Genomic DNA, 13,998 nt, shown 5'->3' with positions numbered 1-13,998 from the left:
CGGCTACACAGAAACTGACACAGAAGCTGGTGTCTAATACAATGAAGGTTGATTACACTGATCATACAGACTGGCAACAAGCCGTAGATCTCACCATGGTCCATAAGGGGATAGCTTACTGGGTGTAGCAATTGATCAGAAGCTCCCATTTAAAAAAAATCTTTTTTAACAAAATCACACAAAATAATCATATCTGACCTGGTTGAGCTGCACACAGCAGTCCACAGCTGCCTTCACCTTGTTACACTGGATGCAGCAGGAAGATGAAATGATTATTCAAGGATGGTAAACCAAAAAGTAGACTGTTACTCAAGCAACTGGATATGGTTTTGAAACGGTCAGACGTTTTGGATAGAATCCACTATCCTTCATCAGTGACACTGAAGTGATCTGCAAGAAACAGGTCTTTTATACTCTAACTATGAATGAAGACAATTTCATGTCCAATAGGAAACGTTGGATGGTAAAGTTCAATATAATAAATATCTTAGCACTTAAAACATTTCAAACACAAACAGTCCTTAGGATACTACGTTTAACTAGAATTATGTCATTTTTAAGGTAAATATTGAATCAGAGTTTTGAAAACAATGATAATGACCTTATATTGCAACAAGTTTAAGCTACAGAATCTAGCATCAGTGTAACATCAACTGGACTACATGTTTGCAATTGAAGTGTGCACATTTTTTATTTGCATCTTTGAAAATATTAAAGCTCCTTACCTTGCAGTAGGCAGCCACTGCCTGCTGACACATACCGACAGTCACAAACATGGCAGCAATTTCCTGTGAAAAACACACAAAAACTTGGTTACAGTGTGACCATAAAACTTTTCTGTTTGGAGCCTTTTGTCTTCATCTCATCTCATTTCACAATTTTTTCTTTAGATGATTCTCAAGTGTCAACATTAGATGCTAAAGAGGTTTTTTAGAGTCTGACATTTTTAAATGACTTTGTGAAGGTAAGTTAGATCAGCAAATATGAAGAGGTGCTTTATCCTAAATCTTATTATGTTTCCAGTAGTTTTATTCTGTGGTTTTTACTGTGACTGCTCTACTGTTAATTTGCATTTCCAATGAATCACCATATTACAAAATTGTTTCAACCACAAACTTAGCACACATCTTTTCCCCTTATGCATGTACTGTGAAATACAGTCCTTGCAAAAATAAATGAATGTACAGTACATACAGGCAGCAGTTTGTGGTTCTCCGGTAAGGAGTGCACCAGACTCTCCAACCCAGGGTAGTCCTCCAGCATATAGTAACACTCCGCCAGTCGCTCCTGGTTACGACCCTGCACGTAGTACGTCACTGCGTTCTGCCTGTAGGGGTCATGGAAATGTAGAATGAGGTTTGTGAGAAAACATCTTACAATGCACAACAGCTATATCTCAAAAACAATTAAGCTAAAATTAATTTTTGACTTTGGTGTATTGGGCAGTTCCCTTCTCTGTTTCTGTATGACAATGGCCACGAATAAAATTCATGACCTACCAACTGTAAGGCAAACATCAGAAGTGATGCCTGAAACTTATGTCTTGAGTATCATTCATGAATTTGTTAAAGGGTTATGAAAGTCTCTGTGACAGTGTAATAAGGGATGAATTATATGTATTAGTAATTACTGTACTTTTCAAGATTGTCAATGCCCCTTAGCAGTTTATAGGCAAACCAATATGTGAATAAAAAAAAATTATATTTCATATGCAAATTAAGAGCCTGCAAGCATTATTTCTAACACAGCCATTTGAAATGAATTTTGTAGAGTTGTTGAAGAAAATAAGTTTTGTCTGTTTGCCTCATTGACCTCGTTTTCAATCTATCATGGCTGCCAGGAGAGAAAGTTGTATTGGAATAGTGTAACCCTTGATTTCATCATCATTGAAATGGAACTTGATGCACAGGACAAGAGTATGGCCTTTTGACAACAAAACACACAAAGCACTAAAAATGGGGGACATTCCTGCAAGGGGGACATTTCTTCATGGAGGATACTTTTGCATGGGGGACATTTCTACAAGGCGGTACTTTCTACAAGGGGGTACTGACTATTATTTGTTTGCTTGTAGCTCTACAGTGGAAAGCAATCAACATTACCATTTCTGCCTGTCAGCGTAGTAGTCTCCGATAGCGTTCCACGCCTGTTCCAGAAGCTGGTCCTCGCCACCCCCGCTTCCCGTCTTCAGCAGCTGCACCACACGGAACCAGTCTCCCAGTTTCACCCGCAGATTCACAGCAAGGTCTCTGCAGAAAGGTAGCACCACATTTGACAACACGCCAATTCAAAGAGAAAACAAATACAGCAAAAGCCATATAATTGCACAACGAATTACTGCACACTTCTATTAATTGCATGAATTCACAAAATCCCCAAATCCCAGTGCGATCCAGCTGGATAACTTGCACCACCCATATAAAATGTAATTGCACAAAATATGCTCAGTTTCATTACAAAACCCATCCTGATGTGCAAAAAAAGAAATTATCAGCTTTTACTAGCTCTAGAAGCATTGAAGAAAATCACAGGTAAGATCTGAGACCTTTACTGTCTTAGAGCAAATACTATAGCTAAGAAAAAAATTGAAGACACAATGAAGAAGCTTCTTTACCGTCTGTCAATGTCCAGATAGACCCTCTCAGCCTCTTCAAACCTCTTAAAGTAGGCTGCAACTTCAGCATTTTTCATGGCCTCACTCTGGAAAATAAAGACCAACGACCCTGATAAAGTGTTTGCATGACTGTTTCACAGACGTGGACATTTTTAGAAAAGGCCTTCAATGTAACACTCTCCCCTTTCGCTGACTTCTGCATAATCATTGCTAACCTGAGTAATACTATACATAGAGCAGGAACTGGAATCAATGGAATTAAATGAAACTTATTGGTATGACTTAATTGACAGATGTAGGATTTGTTTTTGAAAGTCCAAGTAGGATTACTAATCCATTTAATGAAATTGTACACTGTGATTTCAATTAGATATAGATCAAATTAAATACATTTTACTTTTGGCAAGCAGTCTCTTGTAGAAAATATTTTACTAAAGTTTGTTTCAAGTTTTTAACAAGGACACTTATAGTCCATGGGCCAGAGGGGTTTTTGGTACCACCGAGAGGGACAAGTGCTATCATGGATTTTTTGTATTAGTAGGAACCAAAGTTTATTTTAAGCCATGATAACCAGTTGCCATGCACAGCTTTCCAACTGTAATCACGTGACCAAGTGACGTCATCCAAATTGACCTGGCCGTTTGGTCGTTTATTGAAAAGGACGAGATAGATATGTAAAATATCAATAATTTCCAATGAAAATTGGTTTACATGTGAAAAACACCACAAGAATTACAAAGTATTTAGTTTTTTGTCGGTAATTTGCATCTTTAGGACGTTATGAGTCTTTAAAGGCTGATTTTTGGGGTAATTTTTGCGTAAAAATTACATTGTTTACTTTCCAAAACCAGGCATTTATTCAGCCTGCCTATGGGGCCTTGTTTGATACGTTTTCTTGATTTGCGACGTCTTAATCTGCATTTTGGGCTTTAAAGCAACAAAATCCGTCAATTCCAGCAGGAGTTACGAGTATTTCAATAATTATACCCAACGGACTTTTTATCAAATTTCTACGAATATCGCAATGCATCATGGGTAATTCAAGAGACTGCCTATAAACTAATCCATGTGGCCGAGTCAAAATGTTGATTTTTCTCAACATTTGGGGTGGTAGTATGGCATTGGTCCATACATACAAAAATGGTTAAGTTTTGGGTAAAGTGCTGTTCACTGGTTGCCATGGCAACGGCCATTTTTCGAATGGCGATTTTCATCTGTTTATGGCCATTCAGCCGTTTGTATCATCAGTCATCATTTGTTGTTAATGGTATCTGACGTCATTCCGACTTTTTTCTCTATATTTTTACGATAGTTTGCATTCAAAGCTAACTCCATCCTAAATACCAAGCTTGCCGAAACAGGACATTTTGTTGATGCTACAGGTCAGACATCGAAGTTAGGGCTGTCCATTGGCAAGCATGTTATAATACACTGAATGAAGGCTTCAAAAAAGTACTAACCCATATTTCAATCTTAATAATTCTTCTCCACCAGAAAGTCACTTGGGTCTAGTTTATAAACATTCAAAGAAAACAGGGGGTTGTTTGCCTCATTCTCCGAGAAAAGCTCACCCTATGAAAGAAACCTCACCTTTGACCCCTGTTCCCTCCTGACACAACCGGTAGCACCCTATACACCTTTTTCACGCGGCGGCCACGATAGATCGAAGAAGAGGTCAATGAGGCAAACAGACAAAACTTATTTCTAAAATCAGGTCCCATTTAGTTTTCCCCAAAACCACACAAATTTTCATGATATAAGATAGAATAATAAATATTACAAGAAGTGTTATGCACCGAAAGATGTAGCAATTTAGAGTAGTGTAGACTGACCCCTTAGTCCCCTAAGAGATGCAAAATAAAAACATAATAATGCAAATTTTTAACGAATTTGCAGCCATTCACTTATTGGTCGATTTCCTAATTGGCAGGCTACCATTGGTCGAACTGCTAATTTTGATGGACAGCCTTTTGTTTGCCACATTGAACTCGTTTTAGATCTATCGTGGCCGCCGCGTGAGAAAGGTGTATAACTCAAACCTGTCCTGACACCAGCTAAACTGCTAAACTGAACAAATTTTGACCCAAACAGGAAAGATTAGGCCCTACCTGTCCCCTCTAACTGAAAAAAAGTCTCCAGATTGGGCAAACATTTTCAAGGAAAAGAAGGATTTTCAAGGATTTTAAGTCACACCCAAATTTGGGCACTGTACTGCGCAACGCAACTCTGACGTCAGCCCTTCATTGCAAGTGCTTCAATAAAAAGCTGGCATTTGGCGTACATGGATATTCAGATTGGCGAGCCTTTTTTGTGGTTTATGTGCAGTTGCTGTCAATGTAGAAATATCCTTCCGATCTAACGTTTCATTCTTCACAATTTTTCGAATTTTTAAGTGCATTTAACAGTTGTCTTACAAAAATGTCAGCTTATCGCTTGAAATGGATGTGCGCTTTTTATGCGCCTTGAAATGTATAACTCTACGCTGGAGAATTTGATCTGAAGCTTCTGCAAACCAACATCGTTCCCACACTCGCAGTGCATCGGAAGAACCACATGTCGATTGAGTCTTTTTACTTCGTATGGATTCAGAGTACAATATATACGGTCAACTTCTGAACTATTCACGATAAAAAAGATAAACCAAACCTTAAAGTGACGGTGCCTACTTTATCGTTTCTTTACGTCATAAGGTCACACCAATTTAATTTCTTGGTTCACGGATTTTTTCATAAAAAATATGGAGCGAAAGGGCGAAATAAAAATAAAAATTGTAAAATGGTTGGGGTAAAGTTAAGGGCTTATCCAAAATATAAAGAATAAAAAGTTTTCAGCTTGAAAAAAGTACAAAACCACTTTTACTGTACAGTAACAGCACCTGTTTGTTGATTTTAAGGAGCTTATGATATAAAGGCCAATTTGCTACACCAGAAAGTTGGTGAATGGTTTCATTAATGGTGAAAATTTGCTGAATGGTAATTTTTATTTTTATTTTTTTTTCCAAAAAATCGGAGCGAGCGAATCCGTGAACCAAGAAATTAAATTGGTGTGGCCTAATGGGAAAAAAATAAAGGCTGTGGAGATCAGGGACAAAGATCGGAAGAAAATACAACGCAAAGAAAGTGGATGCACCAATCATTGTTGTGAAGACACGGTAGAATTTGCATAAAAGGGTTACGCTATCCATTGCACAAACAAAACCGCTGCAAATGTAGTTCACCTAAAAGAGTCTTGGAAAACCCTGCTAAGCACAGCGGAGATACGCAAACATCAAGTACTCTTAGATAATGCCTCATCTGTAAACGAAGGAGAAATTCCGGACATCAAGTATCATCGGGAATGCAGAAGTGTGGTTACGATGAAGTTGCTGGATAAAATGCAGCAAACAGAAAGTAATGGTGACAAGCAGGAACAGACGGCTGACTGCAGCGGCTTCCCAGTAGAGAAAACTCTAGCCCAAGTAAAACGTCCGAACGTCTTAAAGTTTGTATTTTCCGTGACGAGTCAAGCAAATATGTGAAGGGGACAAACGGCCGTGAGACGTTAGTATAGTGTTGCAATATGCGGACTGACAGCACCATCAGACAGAAAAGGAGTCGTAGACCTTAGACTTGCATGACATGTATCGTGTGATTGAAGATGAATTTCTTTTTTTAAATGGTGGAAGTTGACTGGGTCCGTTGTAACATCTATTATCTTAATACCGGTACGTTTACGACGATTTCTCTAGCCATACTGATTTGACAAATTGTCAACGCATCATTTTCTCCAGTTACATGTTGCTGTTGTAGGTTACCCTTGCCACTTCTTCTGTGTAACTTTTCTGCCACTCTTGTCCTTCTAAAAGCGTAATATTGTAATTGTAACACGCCGCGGAATTACACGGCGAACGGGCGCGTTGTTGGGAGGTAAAAATACCGGCCGGAAGAAACACGGCACAATTAACTGTCGCTATGTACCTTTATACATCCTCTGATGTTCCTTCCTTTTCTATTAGTAAATACATAAAACATAAACCTGCATGAGCATGCTGAAATGTCATGAGAAAACGGACGTATACTGTCAAGAATTTTCATTTAACTTCTGTCCGTCACAACCGCTATGACGTAACACTCACTGCTTGCGTAGATATAAAAATGGCGGGAAAATGGTTGCGTATACGTTCAATTTTGCCCATTCAGTCGTAGATCCGGGCTATTATGCAACGGTTCTTCACACTTTTACATGATTTGTAGGTCACCAACAAAAATTCAAGATTGTTGTTGAATCATGTTCGTCTTGTGCCATGAGCATGTGTAATTATATGATCTACAAATCTGGCAATGAATGTGACGGTGTGTTCGTCCCACGACGAGCTGCCTGTCCCGAAAAAGATACTGAAAACTTTTCGCCTTGTCGTCTTCGAATGCATTTCATCATCCTTTATTGACTTCAACATAGCAGACATAGTAGCAGCCTGAATAGCGTTGAAATTTACAACATAAAAAACCGCATATATACAATAAGAAACAATATACTAAAGTAGTAAACAACATCTCCGACGTTAAGTAGCCATTGTTACTACCTACGTGTCTACAGTCTTGTTGTACAGTTTGATGGCTGTGTGCAGGAAAGAGTTCTGAAGTCTTTTAGTTCTAGGAGGGGGGGGGGGATGGAGAAAGTGTTTTTGTTTCTCAGTGATCGTCCCGTGGCAGTTGATCTGGAAGGTGTAACCATGATCGTGTAGGGGATGGTCAACATCCAACATTTGTGTGAAAAGTTTGACAGCTGCATCCTCGCGTCGCGACTGGAGGGTGGGTAGGTCGGGCACATCGCGCCTGCCCGCTCGGCTCATGATCCGTAGAGCCCGCTCTCTGCATTGCGCGTTCCTGTTCCTTGCTACAGCCTACAAGGAGGACATTACCGTACTCGAGGACTGGGCGCAAGAGGGACACGTAGATAGTCACTAGGTCGGCGACACTGGTCCCTTGCTTTGCAATTAGTCTCAAGAAGTGCAGTCTACGGGAGGCTTTAGTAACCATTGAGGTTACTTGTTCTTGCAGGGTGAGATTTTTGTCCAAGATGAAGCCCAGACCTTTTGCGGACGCGACCCACGGAACGCACACACCGCCAAGGGTTAACCTTGGTGGGCTGGGAACGGATCTGCAGACACAGATTTGTAGCAGTTGGTTCTTCTTCCCGTTTAGCAACATGTTGTTAGTGTCAGCCCACGAGTCGAGATGAGATGTCTCTTCCTCAAGTGATTTGTCTTCGATGGCTTGAGGTACTGACAGAGTTCTGGACATTCCGACATCGTCCGCATAGCCCACATTCATAGCGTCAGGATGTACTGCTGTCCTTGAGCTCATAAAGAGCAGGAAAAGTTATGGGGACAGCACACCACCTTGTGGGACACCAGATGTCGGCTCCTTCCAGGTACTGGCCACGCCATTGACTACTACCCTCTGACGCCGACCGCTGAGGTAGCTGTGGATCCAAGACACCATGCTTGGACTAGCCTGGATATCGATCACACGCTGTAGCAGTATGGCATGATCGACTCGATCGAAGGCTTTTGACATGTCAGCAAATAAAGCTCTGACCAGAGTTGGCTTCTTAGAATCCAGCGCAGTTAGCCAAGTTTGTACCATACGCACATTGTAATCGATGCTATGTAAAAGATGTATTGGACACCTAGATGTCTGAAGTGTGCATACCTCAGAAATAACTATTGTTGCATGACATTGTGTAGATCTCTTTAAATTCCATTATTTTTTATCGGCCGGTATAAGTCTTATGACCGGTATTATGCCAATGCATGTTACGTGGTTGGATCATTTTTGAAGCATAGGATTTGCATTATCTTGTGTAGAATAGTTGTAGTAATTTTATGTACCATGTCCATTTTGGTGTGTCTACATGGAGAGACCAGGCAGAGAGCTAGCGGATGGACTGGATATAATCACTCCCTGTATTTGATTTTGTTCACTTGCAATTAGCCCCATGGGCAGGAATTTGCAATAAAAGATTATATATATTATAATAATGTTTTAGTGCGTAATGAAACTCACGTTATCCAAGATAGTATATCTCCCCACAATGGCTGCACCTTCAGCTAACATGTCAACAGGGAGGCTCCGAAAAAATCCGTTTCGGATACGATAAGTTCATGACAAAGAGACAGTACACACTGACTGACATGTACCGTTGCTGATCACGAAAGTACCGCACCGCCAAAAGTGACTGCTATTACCGTCTATAGGACCCGAGTCGCAGTGTGCCAGTTCCGACTGACTGCCGGTAACTTTGAACCACTGCAAATATTTTCTCCTTCACGCAAATGTCCCCGCAATCTCAAATACATGTACAGCTAATAGACAATGGACTGGTAGAGAACAAATTTTATTGAGTTTGTCACGTGTGCAGCAAGTTTTTGGCGTGCGTCTCTTTATGGCACCGACACGCACAGGACCCGCCTACAACCTCTCACAATATCATTTTCTTTTGCTTCTAATAACAATTTCATACATGTTGTCGGTATTGCGCCTCTATACGGGCAATTATGGGCCTATTTGTACCGCGTATGCCAATTGTAAGCACGCATTTTCAGTCCATTTGTCGGCGATGTTTGACAAATTTTTGTGCATTATTGGTGACTTTTCATCGTGCAGATAAGCGAAGTCACTAACAATGGAGTGAATGGAAGCTGGTTTGGGATTTTAGGATTCCGTGCAATTGACCGAAGTGTGCGTTTATCCGACGCGCAATTAACTGGCCTCTACTGTATACCACTTTGAAACTCAGATTTTTATCAAATAGTATTCCTAAGATTTTAGCATTGAATCAGCATTTGATATGTCCCTTACAATGATTCCAATTTTTATGATCATCCGTCCTGCTGAATCGTTGCTGTGAATTGCCTTGTTGTTGTGAATATGCCAGGAGGCATTTAAGTCTTGTTGTTGTAATACAGAAAGAAGATAAGATTACCTAGGATTATGCTCCATATCATCCATATGTAACTGAGTCAGACTTACAACGTTCACAGAAACACACTGAAAGTCATTTTGAGGACTTTTAACATAATGATGGCACAAGACTTCGATAAACGTTTGCATTGGAAAATGCAAGATGACATGTACAGTGGCAAGATGCCAAAATAGCGACCTGATTTCTGTCTCCTGACTTCTTTGCTAAAAATGTCTACTTATTTCTTACGCATCTAGCCAAGGAGCTAAACTAACCGCTAAAAACCCTACCACTGTTTATTTATTTTATGAATCGCTCACTGTCATTGGTCGAGTATTTTAGCACCATTTCCATGGCAACCGTCATAAAAAATCTGCCTATTTCAAAATGCCTACAAAAATTGTTTAGAGGCCTATCACAAGTAATAGTCAAATTAAGAACATTTAGGCACTTAGTACTTGTAAGAAATTAAACGTTAAAAATGCAAGATGACAGATCCAAATGGCCGATAGAATGGCGTATATCACCTGATCATGATTTATTAACTAAACTAGAAAGTCCACCCGCACCCTAATACTGAATTTCAGGTCATTTGGTTTCAATAGCCAAAACTATATGTTTTTAGTTTGAAAATAGCAAAAAAAAATCCCAAAACTCAACAATTTGAAGAAACGTATTCCGAAAATAGAAATGAAATAATGTGGGCACAATTAGCCTACACACCTTCAAACCGAATTTCAGGTCATTTGGTTTCAATACAATGGCACAGGAGCCAAAAATATATATTTTTAGTCAAAAATGGCCTAAAATCCCAAAATAACTCATTTTTGAAGTAATTTTAGCAACTATTGTTGATAGTGCCCTGTGGGCATATGTTCAATGCACCTCTGTATCAAATGTCAGGTCATTAGGATGTAATACCAGGGTACAGGGGCCCACAATATATATTTTTTGCCAAAAATGACTAAAAACCCTAAATGAAACAATTTTTAAGGTCACTATCAGAAAAGAGAGAAAAATGTCTGGGGGTATTTGCTATATCTACCTCCATGCCAAATTTCAACTCATTTGGCCCAAAGATGAAAAGGTTGAATCCATTTAGAGATTTGGCAGGAGAAACACGCCAAAAAAACAATATTACATGTATTTCAATACATACTGTAGTATGGATTAAAATACTAAAAGTTCTATTTATTTTTTACCTAACTAAAATGTTTTCTAAGAGCCCTTACATTAGTTATGAATCGTTCGGTGTCATTGTTCATGCCTTGATTATGTTGATAATGGCTAAACTTTAAAAACATCCAACCATGGCTTGCTTAGCAACTTTCCTGTAAGGAAATGTTATTTTTCACCGTTGCCATGGCAACCATTGTAGAGATTTGTCTAAATTTATTTCAAAACGGTTCCAAATATATTCAACATGTATTTGTATGATCTAAGTAAAGAGAAATACTCATCAAATGTGGTTGGGGGTTATTAAAACCACTTTTGATGACTTGTAATAAACGATTTTTGGTAGTTCTATAGTTTTGAGTGACGTCATAAAATCAAGCGATAATTCCTATAAAGCTGGGCATCTGGCATGGTTATCATGCAAAATAATAAAGTAGAGGAATCAACCTTTTCAAAAAAGTAAGTCACCCTTTGTCCCTTTGTTTGGTACCAAATGGCCATTTTGGGGGACCTGGCCCATGGACTAACTTTCTCAAAAGATTATGTTGGACATTGCGCTGAGACTGAGAGTTTCCCTTACCTGTAAGTTGCCCAGTTTTTTCACAAACTCGATGCCCTGGTAGTCCTTACACCGCACGAAGGCCTGTTCAGCCGTGGGTAGGTCCAACTTCTCCAGGGCCGCCTCCGCAAGTAACCGCCTGGAAAAATACAAGAGTCTAAAAATGAAATATCATGATGATATTATGTAAGATTTACATTATACTGTAACGCCAGTTTACCTTTATTCGCGGGGTAACCTAATTCCGTTGTACCTAAAAAGCAGGATATTTAGGGGTATCACGTAGATAGACGGTGGTTTCAAATTGCTTTTTTGTTCAACATATTGTAGTTTGAGACCACCGTCAGTCGACTTGATATCCCGAAATACCCTGGTATTGAGTACAACGGATAAAGGTTACCCTACGAATAAAGGTGAACTAGCATTACATGTCATGTTAAAATTGGTGGGTCAGTATTCCCTGAGTAAGACGGGTTGCTTGTTGTCGTCTCCCTATCATGGTTCAAAATTATCAAAATCTTGAATGTTAAATCATCCTTTCTTTTCCCTTACCAATGGTTTTCTGAGGTAAGAGCCAGCTGTATGTTACAGAACTTGCTGTTAGTGTAATATTTGTAACTTTTGCACATTTTCAGACTGATGACTGAAGCTCTATCACTGTGAGTGGGACTTTACTAAGATTCTATACTATATCAACTCAATGATCCATACCAGAGCCTGGGATGGGGGTTGTCCTCGATGAACTGTGATGCGTCCGCAATGCCGACCTTCTCCAGAAGGTCACGACTGTCTCGTAGGGACTGGGGAGGGAGAGAAAGAAGTGCATGCAAATTCTATTATCGAATACTTCGATGAAGGTTAGACATTCAGGTAATAAGATATGCTAAAAGGAAGTTAGTCAAGGAATTGGATATGATTTTGGAAACGGTCAGACATTTCAGGCAGAATCCACTATCTTTTGTCAGTGACACTTAAGAGACCTCGTTGGAGAGTTTTTACTAGCCTGATTCTATCATAAAAAAAATCTCTATTTTCCATAGAATTTATCAGGATCCATCCACGACATTTCCTTTTCTAAATCCAAGTACCCCCACAATGGAATGTTCCTCGGAAATTCAAGAACTCGTTCGCTACAACCCTGCGTTTAGGCTTCAACTTATGGTTAATCTTACCAAACAAACTTGATTTAAGCATAACTATTTATTCTCTGAGGAATTATAATACCCGCGTTTGGAGTGGAATGCTCTTTTAAATTAACACTTCAATGGTTAACATCCCTACCTTGATCTCCATATCAATGATGTATTCCTTATTTGGAAGTTCTGGTTCCTTCATGATCTCATCCAGCAGGACAGAGCGGATCTCAAGGTCGGCGAAGTGACAGATGTAACCCGAGCTCAGGATGGGCTCCTCAGGGTCAAGGTTACGGAATATGTACATCCTGGTCTTCTCCATCATCGCAAACAGCTCCGGGTTATCCTGGTTAACAACAAGTTAATGGATCGAGTTAATGGGTTATTGAACTGGACTACTCGAGTTCAAGGTTACGGAATATGTACATCCTGGTCTTCTCCATCATCGCAAACAGCTCCGGGTTATCCTGGTTAACAACAAGTTAATGGATCGAGTTAATGGGTTATTGAATTGGACTACTCGAGTTCAAGGTTATGGAATATGTACATCCTGGTCTTCTCCATCATCGCGAACAGCTCAGGGTTATCCTGGTTAACAACAAGTTAATGGATCGAGTTAATGATGGGTTATTGACCTGGACTACTCAGGGTCAAGGTTACGGAATATGTACATCCTGGTCTTCTCTATCATCGCAAACAGCTCAGGGTTATCCTGGTTAACAACAAGTTAATGGATCGAGTTAATGGGTTATTGAATTGGACTTCTCGAGTTCAAGGTTACGGAATATGTAAATCCTGGTCTTCTCCATCATCGCAAACAGCTCTGGGTTATCCTGGTTAACAACAAGTTAATGGATCGAGTTAATGATGGGTTATTGACCTGGACTACTCAGGGTCAAGGTTACGGAATATGTACATCCTGGTCTTCTCTATCATCGCAAACAGCTCAGGGTTATCCTGGTTAACAACAAGTTAATGGATCGAGTTAATGGGTTATTGAATTGGACTTCTCGAGTTCAAGGTTACGGAATATGTAAATCCTGGTCTTCTCCATCATCGCGAACAGCTCAGGGTTATCCTGGTTAACAACAAGTTAATGGATCGAGTTAATGGGTTATTGACCTGGACTACTAAGGGTCGAGGTTACGGAATATGTACATCCTGGTCTTCTCTATCATCGCAAACAGCTCAGGGTTATCCTGGTTAACAAAAAGTTAATGGATCGAGTTAATGGATTATTGGACTTCTCGAGTTCAAGGTTACGGAATATGTACATCCTGGTCTTCTCCATCATCGCAAACAGCTCTGGGTTATCCTGGTTAACAACAAGTTAATGGATCAAGTTAATGGGTTATTGAAATAAATAGACCAAGTTTACAGGTTTTGAAGTGAGAAGTGCACTAACAATTTAAATACCTTCTTGCGACATAACAAAGTCGTTATATTCATACGCTGTAAATATCGCTGTGCAGTGTAATATCTTTAAGGGTAGATTCAATCTTTGGTTCATCTGGAAAAATGACCAAAAACATTGAATTATATTGAATCAGACCTGACGTATAACGTAGGTG

General features: G+C 39.7%; 1 protein-coding gene across 2 annotated transcripts in view; it reads right to left on the bottom strand.

The window, feature by feature from the left end:
• LOC118404244 (WD repeat-containing protein 35-like) overlaps window positions 1–13,998 on the bottom strand; it is a 41,182-nt gene that overhangs the window by 5,453 nt on the left and 21,731 nt on the right. For both annotated transcript variants that reach the window (XM_035803287.1, XM_035803288.1), the window contains 8 exons: window positions 12,576–12,773; window positions 12,006–12,094; window positions 11,316–11,433; window positions 2,615–2,700; window positions 2,103–2,249; window positions 1,195–1,327; window positions 726–788; window positions 199–246 (listed from right to left, as the gene is read on the bottom strand). In XM_035803287.1, coding sequence (XP_035659180.1) covers window positions 199–246; window positions 726–788; window positions 1,195–1,327; window positions 2,103–2,249; window positions 2,615–2,700; window positions 11,316–11,433; window positions 12,006–12,094; window positions 12,576–12,773 — 882 coding nt within the window. The remainder of the gene's footprint in view (window positions 1–198; window positions 247–725; window positions 789–1,194; window positions 1,328–2,102; window positions 2,250–2,614; window positions 2,701–11,315; window positions 11,434–12,005; window positions 12,095–12,575; window positions 12,774–13,998) is intronic.

The sequence above is a fragment of the Branchiostoma floridae genome, chromosome 17 (assembly GCF_000003815.2).
Source record: "Branchiostoma floridae strain S238N-H82 chromosome 17, Bfl_VNyyK, whole genome shotgun sequence".
In the NCBI taxonomy this organism is placed as follows: domain Eukaryota; kingdom Metazoa; phylum Chordata; class Leptocardii; order Amphioxiformes; family Branchiostomatidae; genus Branchiostoma; species Branchiostoma floridae.
Note: the sequence above shows the minus strand (reverse complement) of the source record. Positions and strands in the feature narration are given on the sequence as shown.